This window comes from Larus michahellis, chromosome 1 (genome assembly GCF_964199755.1).
Source record: "Larus michahellis chromosome 1, bLarMic1.1, whole genome shotgun sequence".
Classification (NCBI taxonomy): domain Eukaryota; kingdom Metazoa; phylum Chordata; class Aves; order Charadriiformes; family Laridae; genus Larus; species Larus michahellis.
Window position 1 is genome coordinate 151,766,089 of NC_133896.1, and position 21,243 is coordinate 151,787,331.

General features: G+C 49.3%; 1 protein-coding gene across 3 annotated transcripts in view; it reads right to left on the minus strand.

The window, feature by feature from the left end:
- LONRF2 (LON peptidase N-terminal domain and ring finger 2) overlaps positions 1-20,113 on the minus strand; it is a 39,446-nt gene extending 19,333 nt beyond the window's left edge. Inside the window, exon 1 of one of the 3 annotated variants that reach the window (XR_012590092.1) lies at positions 19,234-20,113. Coding sequence is in view for 2 of the 3 variants with exons in the window: in XM_074609167.1 (XP_074465268.1) it covers positions 19,234-20,005 (772 nt within the window). In the remaining variant the exon portion in view is untranslated. The remainder of the gene's footprint in view (positions 1-19,233) is intronic. The other 2 variants (XM_074609167.1, XM_074609155.1) reach the window with 2 other exon arrangements.
- Between the last annotated feature and the right edge of the window lie 1,130 nt (positions 20,114-21,243).

A 21,243-nucleotide genomic window follows, 5' to 3' on the forward strand; every position in this document is an offset into this window, starting at 1 on the left:
ACCAGGATCTCCAGGTCTTTTCTGCAGTGCTGCTGTCTAGCCCAGCCCGTCCTGTTACACGGGGTTATTCTGTCCCAGGCATACTTGCCTTTGCTGAAGTAGGCAAGACTGGTCAACCCATGCCCCAGGCTGTTGGTCTGAATGGCAGCCCTGCCCTCCAGCACATCAACCACTTCTTCCTTCCCCAGTCTGGTGTCACGGACAAACTTGCTGACAGTGCACTTTGCCCACTCATGGAGGTTCATAGAATCATAGGGTTGGAAAGGACCTCTGGAGATCATCTAGTCCAACCCCCCTGCCAGAGCAAGGTCATCTTAGAGCAGGTTGCACAGGAACGTGTCCAGGCGGGTTTTGAATGTCTCCAGAGACGGAGACTCCACCACCTCTCTGGGCAGCCTCTTCCAGTGCTCTGCCACCCTCACAGTAAAGATGTCCCTCCTCATGTTGAGATGAAACTTCCTATGCTCAAGTTTCTGCCCATTACCTCTTGTCCTGTTGCCCGGCACAACTGAAAAGAGCCTGGCCCCATCCTCCTGACACCCACCCTTTCAGTATTTATAAGTGTTGGTAAGGTCCCTGCTCAGCCGTCTTTATTCCAGACTGAACAGACCCAAATCCCACAGCCTTTCTTCATAAGAGAGGTGTTCCAGTCCCCTCATCATCTTGGTCGCCCTTTGCTGTACCCTCTCCAGCAGTTCCCCGTCCTTCTTGAACCGGGGAGCCCAGAACTGGACACAGTACTCCAGATGCGACCTCACCAGGGCAGAGTAGAGGGGGAGTATGACCTCCCTCGACCTGCTGGCCACACTCTTCTTGATGCACCCCAGGATGCCATTGGCCTTCTTGGCCACAAGGGCACATTGCTGGCTCATGGTCATCCTGTTGTCCACCAGGACTCCCAGGTCTCTTTCCACCGAGCTGCTCTCCAGCAGGTCAGCCCCCAACCTGTACTGGTGCATGGGGTTATTCCTCCCCACATGCAGCACCCTACACTTGCCCTTCTTGAATTTCATAAGGTTCCTCTTTGCCCAAATCTCCAACCTGTCCAGGTCTCTCTGTATGGTGGCACAGCCTTCCGGTGTGTCAGCCACCCCCCCCAGCTTTGTGTCATCAGCAAACTTGCTGAGGGTGCACTCTATCCCCTCATCCAGGTCATTGATGAATATATTGAAGAGGACTGGACCCAGTACTGACCCCTGGGGAACACCACTCGTCACTGACCTCCAACTAGACTCTGTGCCCCTAATCACGACCCTAAAGGTTGTTAGTAAGGGTTGAACTGTGTCAGCCCCATTACCAACACCTGAGGAATGCCACTGGTAGCCATCCGCCCAGGAGCCCTCAAGCCATTAACCACCACCCTGTGCCCCTGAAGGTCCAGGCAGTTCTCCACCTACCCCACCTCTACCTCCCCAGCTTGGCCAGGAAGATGCCGTGGCTGGCTGCATGCAGCAGCCTTGCAAAAAAACCCCACTAATCCCCAAACAATGCTCTTCCCTTTGTCCACCAAACCAGTTATCTCATCTTATGAGATGAGATTTAGGTGTGATTTGTCCTTGATCACTCTTGTCCTTTGCAAGCCAGGAAAGGCCTCCAGAGGGGTGGAAGCTGGCTGACAGATGGTGGCAGCTAAGTGCAGTAACCCTTAACCAAACATAAGCTGGTCAGAACTGTCATAACTGGGATTAAACTTTAAAAAGGTTTCAAGGTGTGCCGAGAGACAGCAGTGCCTCATCTCTACAAATTTTAAACTTTACCTCCAAGCTAGCGCTCTCAAGTTTTTTTCCTGCAAGCGTGTCATGGTTTCAGCTGGCATAGAGCTGATTTCCTTGCTAGCAGCTATGTTTTGGATTTGGGATGAGAATAGTGTTGGTAGAGCACTAATGGTTTTGGTTGTTACTAGGCAGTCAAGGTCTGTTCTGCTCCTCACACCTCCCCACCAGTGAGTAGGTTGGAAGGACACCTTTGGAAGAAGGGACAGTCAACTCAGGAGGAGTACAGAGATCTCGTTAGGTTATACAGAGAGAAAATTAGGAAGGCAAAAGCCCAGCTGGAGCTCAACTTGGCCACTAACATTAAGGACAACAAAAAAAGCTTTTATAAATACATCAACAAAAAGAAAGTCAGGGAGAATCTCCATCCCTTACTGGATGCAGGGGGGAAAGTTGCAACCAAAGACAAGGAGAAGGCTGAGATACTTAATGCCTTCTTTGCCTCTGTCTTCAATAGTCAGACCAGCTATCCCCAGGGTGCTCAGCCTCCTGAGCTGGAAGATAAGGATGGAGAGCAGAACAACCCACCCATAATCCAGGAGGAAGTAGTCAATGATCTGCTTCTGCACCTAGACGCACATAAGTCTATGCGGCTGGATGGGATTCACCCAAGAGTACTCAGGGAGCTGGCAGGAGAGCTCACCAAGCCCGTCTCCATCATTTATCAACAATCCTGGTCAACAGGGGACGTACCAGATGACTGGAGGGTGGCTAATGTGACACCCATCTACAAGAAGGGTTGGAAGGAGGATCCAGGGAACTACAGGCCTGTCAGCCTGACCTCGGTACCAGGAAAGATCATGGAGAGGATCATCTTGAATGAGCTCTCACGGCAAGCGAAGGGCAGCCAAGGGATCAGGGCCAGACAGCATGGGTTTAGGAAAGGGAGGTCCTGCTTAACCAACCTGATCTCTTTCTATGACCATGTGACCCGCCTTCTAGATGTGGGGAAGGCTGTGGACCTTGTCTATCTGGAGTTTGATAAGGCCTTTGACACCATCCCCCACAGCATTCTCCTGGAGAACCTGGCGAATCATGGCATAGACAAGTGTACTCTTCGCTGGGTTAAAAACTGGCTGGATGGCCGTGCCCAGAGAGTTGTGATTAATGGGGTGAAATCCTCTTGGCGGCCGGTCACCAGTGGTGTCCCTCAGGGCTCAGTTTTGGGGCCGGTTTTGTTCAATATCTTTATCAATGATCTGAATGAGGGTGTTGAGTGCACCCTCAGTAAGTTTGCAGGTGACACCAAACTAGGTGGGAGTGTTGATCTGCTTGAGGGTAGGAAGGCTCTACAGAGGGACCTGGACAGGCTGGATCGATGGGCCAAGGCCAACTGTATGAGGTTTAATAAGGCCAAGTGCCGGGTCCTGCATTTCAGCCACAACAACCCCAAGCAACGCTACAGGCTTGGGGAAGAGTGGCTGGAAAGCTGCCCGGCAGAAAAGGACCTGGGGGTGCTGGTGGAGCCAGCTTAACATGAGCCAGCAGTGTGCCCAGGTGGCCAAGAGGGCCAAGAGCATCCTGGCCTGTATCAAGAATAGTGTGGCCAGCAGGAGTAGGGAAGTGATGGTGCCCCTGTACTCGGCACTGGTGAGGCCTCACCTCGAGTACTGTGTTCAGTTCTGGGCCCCTCTGTACAAGAGGGACATTGAAGTGCTGGAGCGTGTCCAGAGGAGAGCTACCAGGCTGGTGAGGGGTCTGGAGACCAGGTGATATGAGGAGAGGCTGAGGGAGCTGGGCATGTTTAGCTTGGAGAAGAGAAGGCTGAGGGGAGACCTCATTGCCCTTTACAACTACCTGAAAGGAGGTTGGAGAGAGGTGGGTGTTGGCCTCTTCTCCCAGGTGAATAATGACAGGACCAGAGGAAATGGTCTGAAGTTGCGGCAGGGGAGGTTTAGATTAGATATTAGGAAGAATTACTTTACAGAAAGAGTGGTCAGGCACTGGAACAGCCTGCCCAGGGAGGTGGTTGAGTCACCATCCCTAGAGGTGTTTAAGAAACGTCTAGATGTGGCACTTCAGGGCATGCTCTAGTGGCAGAGATTGTAAGTTGTTTGGTTGGACTCGATGATCTCAAAGGTCCTTTCCAACCATGAAGATTCTATGATTCTATGACACAAGAAGCTGGAAGGAGACACGGCCAGGACAGCTGACCCCATTTGACCAAAGGGATATTCCATACCATTTAACATCATGATTAGTATATAAAATGGGGGAAAGAAGGAGGAAGGAGGGGACATTTGGAGTGATGGAATTTGTCTTCGCAAGTAACCATTACCCATGATGGAACCCTGCCTTCCTGGGGATGGCTGAACACCTGCCTACCCATGGGAAGCAGGGAATTAATTCCTTGTTTTGCTATGCTTGCGTGTATGGCTTTTGCTTTACTTATTAAACTGTCTTTATCTCAAGCTACAAGTTTTTACTCACTTTTACCCTTCCCATTCTCTCCCCCATCGCGAGTGCGGGGAGCAAGCAGCTGCGTGGTCCTACTTGCTAGCTGGGGTTAAATAATAACAAAGCGTCACCTCCTGTACGTCCCTATGCAGGGCTGCTGTCTCTGTACCTCTCCTGCTCTTTCCAGCCTGCTTTCACTTCACTGTTTGCACCTCACTTCTGCACAAGCACCCTAAACACATCCTCAGTAAGAGCACATTGCCCATACAAAGCCTGGGCACTCACCCAAGTGTGCATGGATGCATAGAATAAGCTTGTAACTGCTGCAGATGCCACTGCTCATTAAGTTCAAGCACCTACTAGGAGGGATGTCCCACGATCACGTCTGCCTCCTTGCCTCCCCGGAGCTGACACTAGCGCTCGTGCAGCAAACCAGGTTTGCGTGGCTGCACAGAGAACCAGAGCAAGGAATCAATTGACTGAAAGCTAATCCAATAAAAACAAATAAATAAAAAGGTTTAAGAGGATCAGTTCCCCCTCAACTGGTTCACTGGACAGCCACGCAAACATGGGTGCCAGGAGAAGGGATGAGAAAGAAAGAAGCAGCAAGGACTGCTGCCTTTTTTGGCTGCAGCGTGGACTGATGCCAGACGTACTAATTGCCGTATGACATACCCAGGGTGACGATGCCCCACTGCTCCTAGGCACTGAGGCAAGAGACTATACCTAAAAAGAAGGAGCTCCGCAAAACCAAGTTCACTGAGGGGATTTTTGGGTTTTGTTTTGTTTGCTGGTTGGTTTGGTTGGTGTGGGGTTTTTTTGTTTGGTTTTTTTGTTTTGTTTTTTTTTTTGGTTTTTTTAAGTTTTGCACATGCAGATTGCTGCAGTGATCCACACTATTAGCTAATAATTCTTAGAAACACTGCAAGTTAAATGAAACTGAAAACAATTCACCTAAGATCTTCAGAAGCAAGCTTTTTTTTTTTTTTGTTTCCTTTTAGGAGTGCTCAAATATAACATTATTTAATTTAGCTATCATTTAAGCAGTTTGCATCTTCTGTTTGTATTCAATATGAATGCATACTCCGTATTTCCATCGTCGCATCTGCTGCAGGGTATTTGTGTGGAGTGTGCCGAGGGGGTAGATGCAGCGAGGAGAGGTAGGTGCCTCAGCAGCCAGGCAGAGCGCTGGGTGGGATATTTTTTGGCACCACAGGGGAAAAGGAAGCAGGGTGAGATCAGGGGGGGCAGGCAAGCCACTGTCCTGCTTCTATTCACAACCCCACATCTGAGCCATGCTGAGGCTTCCCGGCACACCATTCAGCAGGCTCAGAGAGAGAACACCATCAACTCTTTTTCAGGATCTTGTCTCCGCTGAAAAAATTTTCAGCAAAAGAAAAGCCACCCCAAAGGCTGCAAGTCCTCCCAAAGCAAAGTCCAAAGGCTCTCACGACATGAAGGGAAAATAAGGGAAAATACAAGCTACTGAAAAAAAAACAACCCCAAGGCAAACCAGAAGCAGCCTCATGCATTCAGGGCTGGTACCTCTGGTTCACTGAGTCTCAATCAGAAAGCAGAAGGTATGGCCCATCTTAATGAGTAACTGGCAAGGAATGTTTAGTTAACAGAGAGAGAAAAAGAAAGAGGGGAAAAAAAACACAACCCAACAGCTTTGCTAAAGGCAGCAGCATTTATGAGACTACAGTATAACAGGTTTTCTATATGGAGATAAAGCAGCGAGACAAGACGCCGTAGCTGGAGCGCTGCCCAGCCGCCTCCATTCAAGCTCACCCCACCCGGAGACACGGCGGCGCAGCCGGAAAGCTTGGTGGCTCTGTGTCCAACGCACACATCCCCTTGTCCCCAACCTCCTGCTGCCGGCAGCACCATCCCAGGAGGGTCCACAGCTGGCCCCACGGCAAGGCTAGATGGATTGAGACCTCATATCCTGCCAGTGGAACCATGGCACCCACTGGCTGACTCCAACTTAGGGTATGCATGGAAGTGGGAAGAAAAAGTGAATATCCAGCTACACCCTAAATAACTACAGAGTTTCTATAAGTGCCATGAAATTGAGTTGTTCCGTGCTGCTGCATGTGCTGTGGTGAAACAAATTAGTCACAGAAAGTGGATGGAGAGGGCTTGAGGACATAAGGGGTTTGTGACTGCTGCTAGATGCTGGTATACTATAATAACCATCAAGTTTCATTTGGAAAAAACTAAAAAGTTGCACAATAGCAAATAATTTGTTTTAAAATAATGCACTCCTCCTTTCTTCTCGATGTAAAAGAAGAAAAAAAAAAGGAGAGATTTCTTTAATGAAATGACTTATTATTTCAGGGCAAATTAAAAAAGAAAAGCGCAGAAAATTTTTGCTGTTTCCACAATACCAGGAGATGGCATTTCCTGAATCAAACTCTTCTGGGAGTCTGCAGCTGCACAGCAAAATTTATGTCCTTGTCAGCATCAGGGATCCACTGCTGAGGCTCCCAGGATCTGCGGCTCCGGGCAGCTGGGACACAGAGACTTCCTTGGAGCCGCAGGTCCTGGGAGCCTTCCCACGCAGCTCCCTCCCTCCATCCCAGCTGCGATCCCATGGCACCAGACTAACCCCGGCCCAAGCAGCGCCCAGAGCCAAAGGGCTCAGTGGCTTTCCGCCTCCTGGACCCTCCTTGGAACCACCAAATACTGCCCACCCTGAGTGTGGCTGTTAGCTTCGATTTTCCAAAATTGTTAACTTTCCGCTCACATCACCTTTGCACTCATCTGCAGATGTTTGTTAGATTGCGTTTTTACCTATGCAGGTGCTAACACCCAAAATTACTTTCCCACATATGCCCAAGCATTCAAGTTTAAAAAAAAAATAAAAAATATACATATATATATATATATACTGCTTGAGTTGGAGAGGCTGACAGGAGAACAGAACTCCCCAAAATCCCCTTGTGCCAGGAAGGCAATTAGAGCAATTAGGAGAATTCGTCAAACAGACCGTAGAAGATGGTAAGAGTTCTACTGTAATAAACTACCACTGAGGTTTCTTCCAGGAACTCAGCACAGAAAGAACAAGTTTAAAGTTGCTAGAACTCCCTAATCCTCCTTATCTGACGTTTCTTCCTAGAAAAGCATGTTTTATTCAAATCTATTTCAATCCTAAGCGTATTTCCTGAATGCCTGAGCAGAACTGAAACACTTGTCATCACAAAAACACCTTTCAGTCTTGCTAGAAGGGGTGAGCCTATGCAGGACTTCAGGGGAAATTTTTCCCACATTTTAAAGAAACTTCAGCCTCTGGAGAGAGGAATAAATTTGGCTTACTTTGTTACGTTATGCATTCAATTCTGAACAATTCAGTATTGAAAGCCTTTTCATAACCTTGAAAAAGAATGTGAAATATTTATTTTCATTTCAGTGAGAAATTAGCAAGATTTAGTAATTAACTGAACAGCAAGCTAGCTTTTCTCCTCCAGACTTTGTGTAAGCATGACAAGTCCGCTTACAAAAAATGGATACACAAGCGTTGTTTGGTTGGGGGCGCAGAGGAAGGAGCACATTTGATAAAATAATTAACAGAAGCAGTAAAGACATTTCAGGACATTAAAATAAAGATGAAAACCAAGGTCAGCTTCCCAAAACTGATTAAGAGGGACAGCAAACATGATGGCAAGCCCATGTTTTCTCGCTTATCAGTCTGCCTTAATTGGATTAATAACTAGATAACATTTTCTGAATATCATGGTTTTTCCTCCCTGCATTTACGTCACTGGTTACTTCAGTCTGAAGTAACCAAAGATCCCGGAGGAAGCGTGGAAGAGGTTTTGGCACACAGAGTATGCAAAGAAGGAAGCCTCCTCCTCCATAAGCCCACTCATGCAATCAAGCACCCTTCCACTGCCATTACAAAGCAGCCACTTGCAAGCTGTGCTCTGCCAACAAACGTAACACCTATTTCCACCGGGTGACCCATGCTGGCAGACATAGCAGGGTATGAGTTTAGGAGCTCTTGAAACAGGCTGCGGTGAGGAAGAGGAGGAGCACAGGGCACCACCATCCTCTGCTCAGAGCCTAGACCAGCTAGCAGCAGCTGGTTTGCATGTGCAAAGGCCTCCTCTTCCTCATCCACACTCACGCTACCCACAGCCAGTGTAACAAAACACATCACAGCCTCTGATGGAGAGGTCTATGTCCCATCAAGCTCTATTTATTTTATTTTATCTTCATGCAGATATCAAGTGTTTTTCTTCAAATTTTTCTTCTTTCAGAAGTGCCCATTACAAAGTTCAAAAAGCCACCCCAAGCCCAAACTTTCTCTCCCATCACCTCCACAGGGAAGCCGATTCAGACACCACCAGAGAGCCCCAGCACAGCTTGTTTGCACTAAGTGGCTCCACAGCTGGTCCATGCCTGATTGGGGTTTCACCTCTACACACAACCTAAGCACACAGAGATGAAAGAGCAGAGACGACCTGTTTCAACTGGGGTGGACAAATTGCAGCCACCACTTTGCTAGCAGAATTGAAGTGGCAACGCTCGCCCCTTGCCTTTGTTAAGGAAGTTTATTCATGCTAGGTTTCCCATAGCAGAGTCTCGGGCAAAAATAAAATAAAATTATTCGAATGGTACAGCAGCAAGGACAGCTCGTGCAGGGTGCCTCCAGAGAGGGACCCAGAACAAAGAAATTCCCAGGCAATTATACTCTTATAACCTATCCGTCCACGCTTCACACGCCCCTTGGCCCAATAGTCATTTCTAGTCTGGGGTCTTCTTATTCCTCATGGGATTCTTTCTCTGTCTCCAGGCGGGCCATTAACTGTTCTTGTATCTTGTCAGGTTGCAGCATCTGCTGAGGGTTGTAGCTTCCTTATGTCCTGGTCTCAGGGCCTTCCTTTATGTAATTAAGTAGAAGTTCCAAACAAGGTCAACTTATCTAGGTGAAAGTTCACAGCTTGTGGCCTAAGGCTTCAGCAACAGTAGCTACTAATGCTAAGCGAGTTCTATATAAGTAGTATGCCAATGCAGCCTAACACTAAGTGATTAACTCTAAGCAATTAATATAATTAAAAATGAACCACTAATATTTCATATTCTTTTACACCTTCCCACCCAAAGATCCGGGACATCCACGCACTTGCTTCTTTGCACCTAGGTGCTCCTCTGGTCTAGGGGACAGCGAGACATTAAGAAACTCCTTCGTACTATCACTTTGACTGAAAGAAAAGACAGTGGTGACAAACGAGCTGGATATTCTTACAAACATACAATTTTAAGACTGAACTAACTTCTCTCCGGGCCTCCACATTTTGCTGTTCAAGCACCCAGACTTAAGAACACAGATTTTTCTGTCTGCTGGACAAAATGCTTTAGATTCCCAGCAGCCTTATTTCAGGCTCAGTAAGTCCTCAGCTGGGTAACTCCATACGTTATTTAAAGCTGAACTGTCATCACCACTAAGCACAGCTAATCACCACTCCCATCATCACTCAGGAGAAACACCGTAAGAGACGTTATATGCTACCTGGAAGAAGAGCTGCCACAAAGAAGGTACAGCTAACTTTGTGCCCTTGCTTTTGTGTTGTACCTCATGAGGCCAAAGCATGCCAGACCAATCTCATTAACCTATGGTTTAGTTCACATTTCCACAACTGCAAAGCCAACGACAACCTTCTTTACAAACCCAGTAAGTGATGAATTGCATGGTACAGCAAAAGTCCTCGGTCCAAGAATGTCCATGCTAAGTGTAGTATATTAGACCATTGCTCGCTCCTATCCAAAATCCCAGTCTTTCAACACTTTACTAGATGCATGCTGCTCTTTCCAGATAAAATAGCATGAATCAACACCTCCTCCCTATATTTTCAGTTCCCACTCTACCCTTTGGACATTTGGGCACTGCTTTAGGTGACGTACACCAAGTTCATCCATGGCTGCTTGGCACTAGTATAATAAAACCATTAAGTACACAAATGTGACTCATTTTCAATGCTTACTAGTTCTCCCAGCATTTAGTTCAGGGTTCAGGTAAGGTTTCCTACCAAAGCCTTGGTCAGAACTAAAGAATCTTCTCAAACAGCAGGTACAGAGGCTGTCCCGAAAGAAGATGCCTATGGAGTGAAGTATGAAGACATAATAAGCAAGCTTCAAAAGCAAAACAGAACACCTCAGGAGGTCAAGCCCTTGCCTGATCTCCAAAGCATGTGAGGAAAAATCCTGACCTCCCATAGAAACAGGGAGCAAGGTGCACATGAACCTGTGATTGCAAGGAGACTCCAAAGACACTCTGTGCTTCACAGCCAGGCAGGGCCAGCCAAGTAGGTCTGCCATGATCATAGTTAATAAGATCAGTTTACAGCCAGATATTCTATCATAATATGACTTTACCCATGATAACCTAGTTGCCCTCTTTGTCATGATCAAGGGAATGGAGCACTTCTCTTATGAAGAAAGGCTGAGAGACCTGCGTCTGTTTAGCCTGGAGGAGAGAAGACTGAGAGGGGAGCTCATCAATGCTTATAAATATCTAAAGGGCAGGTGTAGGTGTCAAGAGGATGGGGCCAGGCTCTTCTCAGTGGTGCCCAGTGACAGGACAAGGGGCAACAGACACGAGCTGTAACACAGGAAATTCCATCTCAATATTACTGAGGAAAAAGTTCACTTTGAGGGTGGCAGAGCACTGGCCCAGGCTGCCCAGAGAGGTGGTGGAGTCTCCTTCTCTGGAGACATTCAAAACATGCCTGGACGCGTTCCTGTGCAACCTGCTGTAGGTGACCCTGCTCTGGCAGGGGGGTTGGACTAGATTATCCCCAAAGGTCCCTTTCAACCCCTACAATTCTGTGATAATACATAAGCTATGTTTCTTCCAGTTACTCTCCAGGTCTCTATAACCTTCTCTATTTCCAGTTAAAGCTTATTTCAGCCCAGAATTTCTGACTCTCTGCAAGTTGCAAAAAGGACCTTCTTGTTTCTCAGATATTACCTCACTGCTTCTGTCCTCAAACAGAGCCAATCACTTAATACATTTGTAAAAGAGAAAAGGAGTGTTGCAGTATCTAATTTTAAGACTAAGAAGCGCAAGTGAGTTCTATAAATGTCATCTTCCAAAAGCAAAAGACAACCTGTTATACTTTATCCCAGCAAAAGAAGAAGAGAATATGCTGTCTGAAGAGACTTCAAAAATTCTTTAGACTGCCTGATACGTAGGTATAGTTCGTTCTCTAGGATTGCTGAAGTAGTTCAATTATTTATACGAAATTACATCTGGCTTACACACATGGAGGGGAGGCAGAAATACCCACCCTATCTTAAGTGGTACATAACTGTAAGTTACATGAGCGATTTTAACTGCTTAAAAAAAAAAAAAGACACACCCAAAGACTGTCTACTATACGGCATGATGCCTCCTCCCCTTTCTGCTCGTGACGGATAAGCCTCCTGTCCACCGTGGCCCCAGTCTTGCAGCCCTGCAAAGCCTCTGCCTTCAGCAGACCCTCCGCAAGCAGGCAAAGCTTCCAGAGACCCAACTACAGGAGCTGAGTTTTCACCCGCAAGCTCTTTATAAATGAGGAGTAATACGAGCTCCTGTACTTGCTCCAAAGTACTTGACACATTTCCAGTCGTGTCATATGTGAAGTATTTACTACTATTTTCAAGGACCACCTCAGCACAAAAAAAAAAAAGGGGGGGGGGGAAGGGGGCTGAGAGACAGAAGTCTGCAAAATATTTTAAGTTCAAAAATAACACTCAGACTACTGGAACGGTCTCTAGGTAACCCTGACTCCTACTTTTACACATTTTTCTGCCCCTGTAAAACAGAACAAACAGGTTTTAGAGACATGCTTTAAGCAGATTCCAAGAGGCACTTTTACAGAGGGATGGGAAAGTTCCTTTTTTAGCACAAATCCTCTAAGCAGCAAGCATTTACTATTTTTTGCAGCGTGCAATTTCAGAAAGAATACCTCTCATTCTTCACTTAGAAGTCATGCTTCTCTTTAGGAGCTACAAAATTAAGTATTCTTCAGATAAATTATTAAAGTGACTGAACCATCCACTGTTCCAGGAGTCATGACAGCTGTCTACCGTGGCTTTTTTTTTTTTTAATGGCTAGTACAACATCAAAGACTTCCTTCTTTACTACTGGAAACTAGAAAGTGTTCCCAAGACCCTGTGAGGAAGGAAGATTTGGTCAATCTCTTTTTTACCACATAAGAAAAAAGACAGCCAACCTTGTCTTCTAATAGAAATCTTTTAGAAATAGAGTACAAAAGAAGTGACCATTGAAATGTACTTAATGCACACAATTCACACATAGGTGCACGTGGATGCTCTCTAGGAGTTTTCTTTGAACAACGTGACTTCAGTGCAAGTGCACCACTAAGGAGCACAAGTCCTGAGCAAAGAGTGGCAGAATTAATAAAAGGCATACGATGGCATCAGTCACCTTTACAAAAATTTAAGCACAGCTTTCTAAAGAGAGTTCAGCAGCTTCCCTCTGCAGACAGAGACTCTTTTTTGCTTTTTCTGACCATGACCCATGACTAACACAGAAACCCTTCAGCCATCAGGTCTGCAGTAGGATAGCACCAAGAGGACATCCCACCACCCCACCAAGAAATTCTGATCATCTTTTTCTCCCTTACCTGGAACAACTCAGAAGCAGGCTTGGAAGGAAAAAGCCCCAGCAAATAATTTTTGGGGCACGGCAAAAAGCTTCCCATAGCTGTCTTACTTGTGGCTGTAAGAACTCAGCTCAACTCCCAAGAATACTTGGTTGGAAGTTTACCTACGCCATGCTGTCTGGGAAGCAGTGCAATCCCACAACCTGGCATTTATCTAGCAGGAAAATTCACGGCAGTTACTCTTAAATCGCCTTGCGCTGAAGGTCTGTAGCTTTAACAGCTTGAGAGCCAGTATGAAAGGTCAAGAGATGCAGCAAGACACACTTATTTCCTATGTGCAACACTGATAGGTTCTTTTACCTATTTGAGAGTTACCAATGTAAAGGGAAGGAAGAAGGGAAGGAAAAGCCAGACACACATCAACTGCCCACCTACCTAGCCAGCACACCAAGAGAAGCATAATTTCCAAAGATGATGACATGAACAACTGTCTATATAGACTAGAGGAGAAAGGATAGGATAAGAACCACAGAATGGTAAGGCTTGGAAGGGACCTTCAGAGATCATCTAGTCCAACCCCCCTGCCAAAGCAGGTTCACCTAGAGCAGGTAGGACAGGAATACATTCAGGTGGGTTTTGAATGTCTCCAGAGACAGAGACTCCCACACCCCTCTGGGCAGCTTGTTCCAGTGCTCTGTCACCCTCGAAGGCCATAACCGTTTGCAGATACTCTATATTGAGGTCAAACCATCCCACTTGATACCCAAGCAAAGCAGCGGGCACAAGCTCAGGAGTATGGAGGCAGCACCAATCTCTTGCCATGCAAACTCAATGCTTGGGACGGGAGGGTAATGGGGGTACAATGACCCCAAGTAGGTGAACCCCCAGCACACTACCTAAAAGGGGCCAGTGAGCAAGGTTGGGGAGCAGGAACCATCACTGACGCCATCCCAAGAGGCTCCATCTGCTCAAGAACAGGCGTATTTTGGCCTGAGACCTCATCCTCACATGCCCGATGCTCCCTTTATGGCTCTTTTCTACTGCCTCCTGACCTGCCCTGTCCCCTTAATTCAATTCTTGTGAAGGGAAAATATAAAAGGCGTCAGATAAATTTCCATGAATTGCTTGACCACAAAATAAATTAGTGCTGAGTGGCCACATTAAGCTTTCTTGGATCAGGCAAATTTATGGTGAACCTCCACTGAGATGAGAAGGGAGAAACCTCCCTCTCCCCCCTGCAAAGTCTGGCCAAGAGAGGCAGATCCTCCTCTTTCCACCAAAGCTCACAAAAGCTCCCATGTTTGGAGCATTGCTTGAAACAAAACACCGCCCTGTGAGCTGGGGGTCAGCACATGGGTCTCCATCCCAGGAGATGTGAGACTCGGGATCTCCAGCACCCAGGCAACAGGGTGCCCTGTGGCATGCTACCTCTGACACCACCTTGGGCTTGATACAATCTCGCCTTCTCTTTTAGGCCTTTCCTGCACTGCTCTTTACCAACTGGAAACAGTGATCCACGCAGAGGGCTTGGGAAGAAATGACCCTCTTTGCCTATATATCCATCCTTAACTCCACCGTGTTTTTAAAATTCTGATACAGCTGCTGAGCTTTATTTCCTACAAACTTTTTCTGAACCCTTTGGAGGGGAAAAAAAAAAATTAAAACGCTGGGTAATTTAAGCGGGTATGTGCATCAGCAGCTCCCCCCCCCCCCAGGAGAAACCTGTTTCTGATGAGAAAGAGCCCATCACACCAGAAGTAAACACAACCACTCTGAGGAATTGCTGCAGCTTCTACTGCTCTCCCGAGACACTGATGCTTCCCAGGCTTGGTAGACTCCAAAGGGACACCTTTCCAGTGGTGGGTAATCACAGGCTGGAGCCAACATGCCTCATACAGAAATAAGGTGTCCTGATACGATGTGTGCCACTGCGTTGGGAGCCAGACACCACGGCACAGCAAGCAAAGGCGCATGGAGAGCTGCAGGAGCCGAGGCACGGCCATCCCTCCCCAGCCAAAGAAGCTTGCTAGGGATTAGGGTCAGACGGGCACAGCGGGGGCACAGTTACAGAATGGTTTAGGTTGGAAGGGACCTTAAAGATCATCTAGTTCTAACCCCCCTGCCACAGGCAGGGACACCTCCCACCAGACCAGGTCCTTCCCAGCAGAGCTGCAGTCCCATGTGCAGGCTGGAAAGACCACCCAAAGCCTGGAACCACCGACACAGCTCAGGAACCAGCATCATTACAGAAATCACAGCAGCAGCAAGCACCGCTGGATTTTTTAGCTCCAAGTGGGCATCTTCAGGCTTACTTACAGGAAAGGTCTCAGGAGGGCACAGAGAAGTGCTGTCTGAAGGCAGGAGCCACTGCTGCCACCCAAACCCCCTGACGTTCTGCATATCTTTGCTTACGAGCACGCCCTCACCCTGAGAAGAGGTCGGTCTCCTTCAGAGCCATAAAGTACCTCATTTTAAAACCAGCAGACTAGCAGAAAGTGTACAATATGCTCCTACTTGGCCTGCACAAGACAGCATTTTTTTGATAATTGCTGTTCCCCAAGAGTGAACTTTGTTGTCATGCTCCCACCCCCACCATGATACAGTCTTTAGCTGTGTGAAGTTACACATGGTACTTGGGAAAAGCCCTCCCTATTCATTATTTTCCCTATGAAGCAACGGCCACCTGCTACCTCTGTAACTGGGAACTGCTTTCTAGAAAGAAAGAGAAAAAAACAAAAACAAAAAACCCCACCCCAAAAGCACATCCTCAAAATACCCATATTAATTTGCCACTGAAATCTAGCTTCCTTTAGTTTCAGGCACACTGCTTAAAGGGTCTGTAAGCCTGGACACACAGAAACAACTGTACTCCTCCAGGGCACAGTCCCTCCAGAGAACATCTCCCTCGGAGAGCAGCAGGTGAGAGGAAAAAGGGTGCAGAAGGCACCTACTGCACAAAAAAACCCCAAACCCAAAACACTGCACCCAAACCAACCCTGCATGCACATATGATAGTATATTTCAGTTTAACTGACCGAAGAGTTCATATAATCAGAAGACCAGTTAGAAGAGAAGGGATGGCAGAGTGGAAGCCCACCTCTGACACCCCAGCTCTCTGAATTTCATCTGTGTGGGGAACAGCCCCAAGAGCAAGATCTGGACAATACTTGATATTATGATGGCTGAACGGCATAAAGCTTGGCACAAAGAGCGATACAGCTGGAAACAAATGCTTCCTTTCAAGCAGCCTGACATGTGCTTGCTTTGAAGCTGTGGTAATTAGATACCTTGCAATAATGAGGGATCTATTCCAACGTCTATGGCAGCAAAAAAGCCAGCGACTTTGTTTAAAACAGCAGAGATCACCAAGCTGCGGGCATCTCAAGAGAACTAGAAGGATCAAATAGTAAAGCTGATTTTCTTAAAAATCAACAAACAAAAAAACCCACACCACCACACTTGAATCCATAGCAGGCTCTATCAGAGCAAACACGGGAGCAGCGCTGGCACTGCAGATCCGACAGTTAAAGGACAAAAGATGAATATACTTGCTAAGAGTAAGCTTTTGCAAGACTAACTAGTTCAACTGGAAAAAGCTGACAACTTGAAGGCACACAGACCCCTCCCAAGACCTGAAATTAGGAGCAGATATTCCAGATTATACTGGAAATATGCGTACTGGCTACCCAACAGAAGCCTTTTATAGTTTAGACTTGAAGCACCTCGAGAACTAAAATGCAAATCGGAAGACAGAAGGTCGCAACCAGAATGAGGTAAGTGATCAGTAACTGGAAAACTTGCTTTAATATTCACAGAATCTTCAGAGTTGGAAGGGACCTCTAGAGATCATCTAGTCCAACTCCCCTGCTAGAGCAGGATTACCTAAAGCACAATAATATTACGTTACACAAAGCCAGTTGTTGCAGATGGAGCAGGAAAGTACTCCACAAGAAGCACCGGTAAAAAAATCCAGTCCTGCCAAGAAGCCTGGAGTTTTACCTGACTTTATATAGCAATTGTATAATCAACGCATTCATGGGCCTTCAGCCTCTAAAAAGAAATTAAAAGGATACCCACACCCTTCACTCTCAGTAGTAATACATCAGCATCTGGAGGTTAAAAAAAGCAGTTATTTTCTCACACATTAAGAGTCTTAAATACCTGACAGTGGCTTATAAGCATTTCAAGTTGCCCATATGCTAACACTTAAAAGGTCCTGAACAGTTAGAAAACAGCCATGTTCTTTCCCCACCCCCCTATTTACTGTGATACTTGGCTGGAAAACAAGAAGGCAACTCCAGCAAGCCAAAAGGCAGTACCTGATGAGCATGTGATATGAATTTCAGAACACGAGACTCAGACAGCAGCTCCACCTGCGAGACATGGCATTGGCACACAAACAGGAAAAAAGGTGAAGGGCTGAGAGGTGGGCTGCCCTTCAGCAACAGGAATTTGGAAGTTGGGAAGTTACAACACATCAGCCTACGGTTTTAGGATTTCAAAAGCTAGCAAGATACCTGCTATTATTTTTAATTTGAATTAAAAATAATAAATAATCTTATTAAGCAATTTTAGCCTCACTGACAGAGCGAGAAATTTCTGAACAAACTCTCAGCATGCCTGGGAAATCCCAGAAGACAGAAATAAGGACGCTGCAAGGGAACTACCTCGAGCCCCTGAGACACAGCAGCCACGGCTAGAGATACGTGCTGCAGGGACAGGAGGAGGAAGGACAGGCTGTGCGAGCACACTAGCAGCACACTATGGTCTTCACTCTCCTTCCACCCCCCTGCAGATACAGCAAGAAGCACACACAACAGCGAGAAACACTTCTCTAAAAATCACGTCAAGCACTTTTATTTCATTGACGAGATAATATTTTTCCCCAGCAGCAGGACCCTGAGCCCAAAACTTTAAAAGGCTCCAATACTGGAAACTCACGGCATTCACCAGTGACCTACATCAAGCTTCTCTCCCCTCCCCTCTGCTTCACCTTCCTTCTTGAGCTCTCTGTCCTGCCCTACTTAATAGAGATTAATTCAGCTAAACCGCGTAATAGTTTTACAGGGAGACTGGGCTAGGACTGAAAACTCGTCACATCTAGCTGGAAAAGTAGAATAAAGAGCAGAACTAATGGCATCAGCGGCAGGGCAATAGCATGCTATGCTGTCCCAAACTCTTGTATTTTGGATGCCTACCACATAACCGTGGCAAAAAAAATGAAAGCAAGTAACAGACTAGTGTAATGGTGTGTTTCTCTCTACAGTTGCCGGCAAAACAATAAAAAGGTAAAAATTCAGTCATACATCCCTGGCTATGAAAGCTATGAACGAGGAAAGCAATTTTACTCAAAGTAGGGAAGGAGCTCCTCCAGGGAGGAGAGGCACAGTTTTCTCTACATTTGTCTTCGGAAGGAATTTACCCGCAGGATTTCACCTCTGTTACCACGACCAAGGCTTTCTGCCCCTTTCCTCCCCAATTAAACCAGACATCCATCACGCACAGACTAGAGGAGTGGCAGATCCCGGGGGAAAGATTTGCTGAGATCCCAGCTCTTTTCAGCTCCATGCCTCTCTCCAGGCGTTGTAGATCCTCATGGATACCACCCCCACCGCTCACAGAGCAAACAAGCCAGGAGCAGGCAGGCACACAAGCATTACTACAAGGCTACAACCGAGCCAGCAGGAACCACCCACTACTCAGCGCAGAGACCCAGAACAACCTAGTTTTGATAAACTAAGGCTGCCATCGGTGTGGTGGATGAGGAAGAGGAGGAGGAGGAGGGCAGCCCGTGCCATTTTTTTATTTAAACCCAGGCTCTTCAGGGAATACTTTGCACAGAGAAATATCGCATGCCTATAAAGCGGTTACGCTCAAAACAAGGGCGGGTGATCTCCGTAAGTCAAAAGGCAGATTTATCCTCAATATTTTGCACAGTGTAAGATAAAGGAAGTTTTCTTTATGCCTACTGGCATTTCATTAAGCGTTCTCAAAGGCCGAAAGATGCAACTGCACGTAGCGGAATGAATCCGACCCCCCACACCGATTTCTTCCATGATGCCGCCGCAGGGCTGAGAGGCGACCACCACCGCCTATCCTTTACTACGAGCCGGCTTCCCCCGCAAATAGGAAAGCGGGTTTTCTAGAAACACTGCATAATGAGTCATCGACTGCAGGCAGCTAAACGCCAGGCACCTTCTGAGCAAGGACAAAAATAACAGGGGAACAAAAATAGCCATTCACTAGGGGGGACGGACGGCGGCGGGCGGGGGGGGCGGGGTGAGGAGACCCGCTGGGAGGTTTCATCCTCAAAAAACTTCCCCCAGGTGCCCTCTCCCACCACTCACCACCAATCCTCCCACCCCCCGCCCCCGCAGCCCGGCTGCCGGTGGGGGCAGCCCGGGGGCCTTCCTCCTCCTCCTCCTCCCTCTCGCCCCCCCGCCGCCGCTCACCCATCTCCAGGGCCTGGTTGTACTTCTCCAGGGCGGCCGGCAGCTCCTGGCGCTCCCTCAGCGCGTCCCCCTCGGCTCGGAGCCGCCGCGCCCGGCTCTCGGGGCCGAACCACTTGTGCAGCAGGTTGCCCAGCACCACGTTGACCCGCGGCCGGGCGGCGGCGGGCGATGGCGGAGAGGCAGCAGCGGCGGCGGCGGTCTCGGCGGGTCGTCGCGGGCGGTGGCAGCGTCCGCAGTCTCCGGGCTCGGCGCAGCGGCGGCAGTGGGTGTGCCCGCAGTGCAGGGTGACCGGCTCGCACAGCAGCCGCCGGCACAGCGGGCAGGCGAACAGCTCGGGCGGCCGGCAGCACGCCGGGTCGCCCAGCCCTTCGCCCTCCGCCCCGCCGGCTCCGCCGCTGCCCGCCCAGGGCGGCAGGCGCAGCTCCTTGTCGCGGATGCTGAGGGCGAAGCTCTCGGCCAGCTCCCGCAGCTCCTCGGGCCGCAGCCGACCCAGCCGCCCCGCCGCGCCGTAGGCGTCCAGCGCCTCGGCCATGCGGCCGGCCCGCGCCAGCGCGTCGGCCCGGCGGAGGCACAGGCCCCGCTCGGGCTGCGGCAGCCCCGCCAGCTCCGAGCCGTAGATCTCGGCCGCCAGCTCGAAGTTGCCGCCGCGGAAGGCCTCCTCCGCCACCTGCAGCATCTCGGCGCAGGGTCCCCCCGCCGCCGCGGCGGAGCCGGTCCCGGTCCCGGCGGCGGGGGGGGCGGGCAGCGCGCAGGGCCCCGGGCCCAGCTCCATGCCCGCGCGGCGCCGCCGGCCCCGGGCCGCCTTACTCCATGCCGGGCCCGCGGCGCTGCCGACTCCGGCTCCTTCCTGGGAGGGGACGGCGACGGAAGGGAGGGAGGGGGCGGGTCACATCGCTGCAGCAGGGGGGCGGCTCCCGGGCGGCGGCGAGAAAACGGTACGGCGAAGGGAAGGGGGGGGCGGCTCGCACCGCCCCCGCGGACCCGACTGCCGGCTTATGCAAGGGGCGGCGGGTTGTGTAAGCCGCCTCCGACTGCCCTCCCCCGGGGCGGAGGGAGCGCTGCGCTCCGCTCCTTTCCCTTCCCTCCTTTCGAGGCCCGCCCGGCCGCCGCCAGGTGCCGGTTGCCGCACGTGCCCGCGCGCCGCCCCGCCCGCACGTGCGCCCGGCCCGCCGGCGGCGGCGGCGGCTCCCAGCGGGAACGGGACGGAGCGGGATGGGATGGGATGGGATGGGATGGGGGGGGCGGGGAGCGGTGTGTTTCCGCTGTGCGGCTCTTGCTGGTTCAGCCTCTTCCTTCCCGTTTCCTGGTGCCCCGCATTAACCGCTTCCGCGCCGGGGCTGCCCGTCCCGTCCCGTCCCGTCCCGTCCCGTCCCGTCCCGATCCTCCCACACGCACACGCCCCCGCTCGTCCGCCATCCTCCCGCCGGGCGCGGCAGCGGCGCCGCCGAGGCCCCCCCGGCGCCGCCTGGCTGCCGGGTCCCTTATCGGTTATTGTTTGGTTGGGTTTCCCCGGTCCCCGAAAGCGAGCACGTGTTCTCTCTTTAATAATAATAATAATAATAATAATAATAATAATATATATATTTTTAAAATGTCCCAAACCCCACAGGTTTCAGAGAAAAAAAAAAGCCCTCGTTTTCTGTAAGCGGCAGCCCTGCCAGCTCAGCTTGGGACCCGCGAGTCCCGCTGAGCGCTGGCTTGTGCCTCGGCAGCGACAATAAAGATAATGCAGCTGGAAGTTAGTTAATCATGCGTGAGTCAGAAAGGAATCCGACCCGCTCCGCAGGAATAACAGGAGTGAAAAAAAAAAAAGCAAAAGGAAAAAAAAAAGCAACACTTATTTTAGACACGGCTGTAAACAAAGTCGTTCGGAGGAGCGGAGAGGCTGTCAGTCCAACCAAGGGGTACCCTTGTCCAGCCGCTTTTTGGGTTGCAGCCGGACAGTGGAGGGTATTCTGGTTTTTGCCTCTCTCCTGATAGGCCCTAAGCACCCCAAAATGACGGACAGCC